A 6,816-nucleotide genomic window follows, 5' to 3' on the forward strand; every position below is an offset into this window, starting at 1 on the left:
ATTGACTTATACTGGAATATTTCTTTATTTTTCTTTCAATCCATTTTCTGCATAACGTATTGACACTGACAACTGTTTGATTTCATATAACACACGAGTCATGATATGCTTTTTTTATTTTGACTTTATTATTTTTGTGTTGTAAGCCAAAACAACAATGTTAACATCTTTATCATTTTTTTTTCAATCCTTAAAAATGTTAATCAGAATTTCAAAAAAATAAGAACCTCTCTTCAAACTCTTAACTTATTTATAGGACAAGAGGGACCTAAAACTTACATGCAATCGAGAAGAAAATATACTTAATTAGCAAATTTTTCCTAATAAGCAAACATCCAGTACAATTTAATAATTTATTTATTAATTAATGCATTCAAACATGCATCGCGCGTCAATATTTATCTTATTTTTCAGCACGAGCTTCTGCTATGATCTCTCTCAGTGGCCCTCGACTGAGAAGGAAGTCGCGCACCGCATGGTTGTGATATTGTTGCGCCTTCTCGGCGTTATCCAGTATAGCAGTGGTCCGTTGTGATTTCATAATCCTACAATTAATTGCAAATTGTAATGTTTTAGTTAGCTTCAAAATTTTATATCATGTCAGGTGCTTTATCTTATATACCCTGGTGGGGTACTGAATCTATATTGAAACTATGTATTAACTTGATCTGGTACAGATGTTCAATATCATTATAAGATGATTGAGGTTTACTATTTTATGCATGCTATATATTTTTATAAGATATTAACAGTGTTGTTTTGACTTTATGCAATACACAAACGATAGAGTTATAATATATATTAAAAAAGAACATATGTGATATGACTCGCCCGCTACATCAAAACAATGTTGTTAATATCTTTACTCGTCACGATAAACTATTTGAAATTTTACCATTATACCACTCACCTGACATCTGGGTTCAAGACAACATTTCTTGCAAGCTGAAACACACACAAGCCACTAGCAAATCCCATTGCAGCCAAAAGTGGGTACACCTGCAAAGCAAAGCAAAATTACAAATATATTTTAAAATATCATAACACATGAATTAATATTAGTTCTCTCTCTAGATATGATCTATCCTAAAGATAAAGAAGATCTAGAAAACCAAATTTTACATACATCTGGCTTCAACCAACGAAAACCGCTCATTTTTATATATCAAACTTGGCTGAACTTTGAAACTTTGGAGTATATTATATTTCTTGCAGATAGAAGGAGAATGCAAATGCACTTATATATAGAGAGGCAATGGAGAAATTTTGTGTTGCTAAGTTTGTTTGCATGCCAAAGGATAGGAAATCAGTGGGCTGAGAATTGATTTAGACACTTTAAAAAACCAGCAGCTATGCCTCCGGTTTTGAATTTTAGATGACTAATTTGTGATTCATTCGGCTGGATTTTCGTTGACTCGGTTGACATTTCCTTTTATTAAATGCCAAGTCTTGTGTCAATCTGTGCGATCTTTCATTATTATTTTTTTTAAATTCGTTCTTTCATTTTAGACTCTATAGAATTATATACAAGTACAACTTAATGTACGCTTTAAACTGTCAGCATTTAAGTAAATATTAAATAGATATGGTGGTATGCGCTATTTAATAAAAATTTAAATGCCATTGTTGCATAAAAAATTAATAAAAGCCTCGGATAGAAACTTATTCTGACGTTGACAACACCAAAAGGGCCGAACTTTTTATTAATACCCTAAAGAAAAGTTTGTAATTAATGAAAAATATCCTTGATTTTTTTTTCACTATGAGGACTTGACTGCCCTCATAGGCAGGGGCGGATCTATGAAGGCTCAGGAGTAGGCAAGTATCTACCCTAGATTTGGATTTTTTTTTTTTTTTTAGAATTAGTACTAATTTTTTATATGTGCCTATTCCTGATTTGACAGAGTGTTTATTCTTGACTCAAAAATACCTTTGTTTTGATATGTTTTGGCTCAGTCATTATTCTAAAAGAAAAAAAAATCTGGTTTAAACAAATTTGAGATTTGACCAGCGGGAGAAGATAAATCATAAGGGAAGAAGAGAAAATGAAGATGTTTATGACAGCGGGAGAAGATAAATCATAAAAGGACCATTAATTTATTACATGGCATTTAATTTTTTAGACAATTTCAACCCAATTAGACTCACCAAAGCCCAATTAAACGTTACATGTGACTATTAATTAATGTTGAAGATATTGAAGATCACAAAGCAACCCGATCAAATAACAGCTAACCAACTTTAATTAGCACACTGTTTAGGAATATACACCTGTCTCAAATCTTCCCTGTAATATGTGTATTATGGAAATAAGTCAAATAACAAATGTATGAAATTTATGTATTAAGGAAATAGCAACGGCTATCTTGTGTAATTAAGAAAGATCAAAAGGCTATTGATCTATAAATACACCTACGTACATTTTGTAAAGACATCTTTTCATCAATAGAATATTCAATCAATAATTAGTTAATTACTAACCTTCATCTCTTCTATGATTTGTAAGAATTAATTTAACCTTTTTGCATTTTCTTTAATTCTTAATTGTTATTTTATTTCATGATGTATATATCATATTATTTGTTATGTAATATTGGAATTTACAATTTAACTCTTTCAATTTACAATTTTTTTTTTATCTTTTGTATGTTTTTATTTTATTATAAAAGTGGATCACACCAATATAGTATTGTGCCCAATAAGTTAATGGATTTAAACCCGATTAGTTATTTGAACCCGATTAGTGCCTTACCCTGAAAGAAATCTTGGATCTACATATGCAAAATTAATATTTTAATTTTGCATATAAAGATTTAATTAATGTTTATGTTTCTTTAAACTTTTTATATAGACCAACACTTTTTTTATGGTAAATAACATGGGTTTAGTTATGATTTAGACCAACACTTTTTATATAGACCAACACTTAAAATAAATAACATGTGTTTAGTTATGATTTAGTGATTAAAACTTAATTTTGTAGTTGAGAAGTCTTGAGTTCAAATCTCATTCACTACAATTGTGCATTTTAATTTTTAACCACTCCTATCAAAATTTTCTAGTTTCGCTCCTAATTTCAAACATTTCAAACTAAGATAGAATTTCAAAGATAACACATGCTGAATATTCAACATAAAGAACCAGCGTAGTTAGAAATGCCAACTTATTAGCTTATCCTTTTTTTCTTCTCTGTATTTTATTCTTCCCTGGATTCTTCTAATACATCATGAAATACCGAGGTTTCGTTGGCGTATAATACACAAACTTCCCCAGCATTTTTTTTTTTGGATGGTGACCCAAAACTATTAATTGTAATAAGGTGCGTGCCCGTTATATTTTATACTTTCTACCTTGTAATTAAGGAAATTGCTACTGGGCACCACCACCATGAGTATAAAACTGTCAACGGGTAAGGATGTTGAAAATGCTTTCATATTAGTACGTATTAAAGATTAGTTTTATTGTCGTTATCCTATTTTTTCTTTGTTGCAATTACAATGAATTTTTATTCTTATCTTAACCTTGATTTGGTAAAGTACCTATGGCATAAAAAATAGATAAACGTGCATATAGTTTAGTCGCAAAGAAATAAATATAACAATGGAAGTTATACATTTGATGAAAATAATCTAATAGAATGACATGATATTTAGTTTTGAAAAAAATAATTTCTAAACTTTGATTGTGTAAATTTGATTGTGTAAAATAATATATATTGAATGTATTTAAACAAAATAACTTTGATTGTGTAAATTTTTTAAATAATTTATTAATGAGTAGGGATGGCAATGGGCCGAGCCCACAGGTATTTTACCAATCCCATACCCGGCCCGCCTGGTAAAAATCTATACCTGACCTGCCTGGCCCATTATAACGGGCCTAGAAATTGATACCCGGCCTGCCTGTGGGTATTTTCTTCAAACCTGTGCCTGCCTATGCCTGCCTGCCGCAGCCCATGGGCTGCCTTACCTGGCCCGGCCCAGCCTAGCCTGAGCACATCCAACAACAATTTATACACCAAATATACACAGAATCAGAATACACAAAATAGAATTTAAGCAGGCATGGCTGAATAGAATTTAACACTCAAACAGTATACCATACAAATACAAAAAGGATATGATGCAATCAAATAACATAATTTAACATAGTTTAACACCAAATAACATAGTTTAATACTAAATAACATAGTTTTAACACTAAAATGAATTACACGAGCACATTATCTGATGCAATCAGTTCGATGCTGCATAATCTGACGTTGTTTTTCCTTCTCTCCAATATAGAAGACATCTAGCAAACTGTTGCTGCATCAATAAAAAAAATGTTGCTGCATCAATAAAAAAATTCCAGCTGTTGCTGAACATTAACAAAAATGAGATAAAAATTAATAAAAACTGCTACTGCTGCTGAACACAAAAAAATGCCTATGTACCAATTCAAAACTAAAGAAAGCAACAACTACACAATACCAAGTTATGGGGACCGTAATTTAAATTAAAAGCAGAACTGTTAATGCAATTTTTGGTACCTTTTCTAACATGCGATGAAGCCTTTCAGTTTCTTTCTTTGCATAATCAGTGCCTTTCGTCAGGAGACTCAGGATGCTCTTTGCAACTTTCACATAGACCTTACCATATCCTGTTTAAAAATATTCAAAAATTCAATAATAGCAAAAAAAACGGTAAGAGATGCACATATTGTTAATGAGACCGAAAACTCAAATTCAACACGAACAAGTTTAACTTAAATTAAAAGCAGAACTGCAAACAAACTCTTACCGAGAATAGAGGAGAAAGGCGCAGATCGGTGAAATTACAAGCAAAACATCTCTATATCTCAGTGGTGAAGCTTGTCGGAGAAAGACGCAGATCGGTGATTTTTGGTGTTCGAAAGTTGGGGTCTCGGAGGAAGGCGCAGGTCTGTCCATCTGTGGAGGCGAAACGGGGAGAGCCGTCACAGAGAAGAGAGGGGCTCCTAAACCTAATTTCGGAAGTCACAGAGAAGAGAGGGTTTGCCCTTTTCGAGGAGATATTCCTCATTTTCGAAAGTCTAGCACAGATGGTCTTTGGATAAAATTTTCAGAATAGATAGGCCCATCAGGCAGCCTTTGGGCTTCAATAAAATCCCATACCTGGCCTGGCCTGTTTCTAGACCCGGCCTTACCTGGCCCATTACAGTACCGGGCCGATCAGGTAATGGGCAGGCCAGGCGGGTATGACCGGGCCGCCGGGCCGAACAGGCTTTTTTGCCATCCCTATTAATGAGGAGGGTTCAAATGCCTCCATGTTTTTGTGCCTCCATCATGCCTCCATCTTTCTTTATCATTTTCAAAGTTCAAATAGTCGATCCGAACCGCTCAACCTAACCTCCATACTAAAATATGTTTGGAGACCAAATTTTATATTTTTAGGAATTTTTTTACTATTTTTTTAGATAGGTACAAAATCAGTAAATCTGAACCATCTAAAAACAGTATTTTTGTACCTATCTAAAAAAATAGTAAAAAAATTCCTAAAAATATAAAATTTGGTCTCCAAACATATTTTAGTATGGAGGTTAGGTTGAGCGGTTCAGATCGACTGTTTGAACTTTGAAACTGATGGAGAGAGATGGAGGCATGATGGAGGCACAAAAACATGGAGGCATTTGAACCATCCTCTTTATTAATAATATCTTTAAAATTAGTACAGTATGCACAATTAAAAAAAATATTAAACATAATTTAATTTTTTGTAAAAAAACACATTGAATTATGAGTATGGAATAATTTTAATTAAGTCTCCTGTATAGCTAAGCTAACAATAACCTATCTTGTCATTATCATATTAGTAATAAAAATAAAAAAAGTTCCAAAATTTGTTTTTTTAATAAAATAAAACTCAAAACAAAATATTTTGCCTCTAATTTTTTCATCAGAAAGCCCTTGTAAATCCCATAAATTCTTACCATCCTGTATCTCTTTTCCTACCGTATGAGCATTTGTATACATGTATAACTTTTGAATTCTTCGTTCTGAATTCATTCTAATTGCACCCTATTTGCTGGTTTTTTTTTATTTGTTGTAGTTAATTTGTTATATAATATCAATTTTTGTGTGATCATTACCAGAATGACTTTCTATTGAAGCCCTTTTGGCCGAATTTTTTTATTAATACCCTAAAAAAAGAGTTTGTAATGAAAATACCCTCGATTTAAAAAAAAAAAAAAACTGCCCCAACCGACCCCTATAGGGTCGGTCCACTCTGAGGACCTGACCACCCTCCATAGGGGCGGTCCACTATTATTTTTTTTTTTATCATCTTAATATTTTCATTTAAATAATTTTGTAGAGTTTTAGTTTTCTTGTTTATGGTATATGCCAAAAAATAAGACATTTGATATATTTATTAGTGATGTCGTAACTCTTTATAACTTTGACTTGTTTTGTCAGTTTGATATCATCACAAGTCTAAAGATAACTTAATTAAGAACTTGGCCTTGATTCTTAATAATTTATTTTATTCAAATATACACAAGATAATATGGTTAGATTGCCTCAATGACCTTCAACTATTCAAATATACACAAGGAAATATGGTTAGATTGCCTCAATGACCTTCAACTATTCAAAATATACACAAGGAAATATGGTTAGATTGCCTCAATGACCTTCAACTACATAAATATAACCATTATTTTTTTTATTCCAAACAAGATGCTTTCGATGATTTTTGAATCATAAATATAAACAATAATTCATGCTTTCGATGATTTTTGAATCATAAATATAACCATAATTCATGCTTTCTATGATTTTTGAATCATAAATATAAA

General features: G+C 31.7%; 1 protein-coding gene across 1 annotated transcript; it reads right to left on the bottom strand.

Annotated features, from left to right (window-relative positions):
* Window positions 1-306: 306 nt before the first annotated feature.
* LOC144552019 (uncharacterized) lies at window positions 307-1,252 on the bottom strand. Its single transcript, XM_078300128.1, has 3 exons — window positions 1,127-1,252; window positions 911-999; window positions 307-545 (listed from the first exon to the last, which is right to left on the bottom strand). Exons 1-3 carry the CDS (start codon window positions 1,154-1,156, stop codon window positions 404-406), a joined length of 261 nt encoding a protein of 86 aa, XP_078156254.1. The 5' UTR covers window positions 1,157-1,252; the 3' UTR covers window positions 307-403.
* Between the last annotated feature and the right edge of the window lie 5,564 nt (window positions 1,253-6,816).

This window comes from Carex rostrata, chromosome 3 (assembly GCF_964058835.1).
Source record: "Carex rostrata chromosome 3, lpCarRost1.2, whole genome shotgun sequence".
Taxonomy (NCBI): domain Eukaryota; kingdom Viridiplantae; phylum Streptophyta; class Magnoliopsida; order Poales; family Cyperaceae; genus Carex; species Carex rostrata.

Bases quoted from the DNA above. Each gene is read 5' to 3' on its own strand.
- LOC144552019 (XM_078300128.1), bottom strand. From the start codon at position 1,156: ATGAGCGGTTTTCGTTGGTTGAAGCCAGAT. The intron at 1,000-1,126 runs GTATGTAAAATT...TTTGCTTTGCAG, and splicing joins TTCGTTGGTTGAAGCCAGAT to GTGTACCCACTTTTGGCTGC. The intron at 546-910 runs GTGAGTGGTATA...AATTAATTGTAG, and splicing joins GTCTTGAACCCAGATGTCAG to GATTATGAAATCACAACGGA.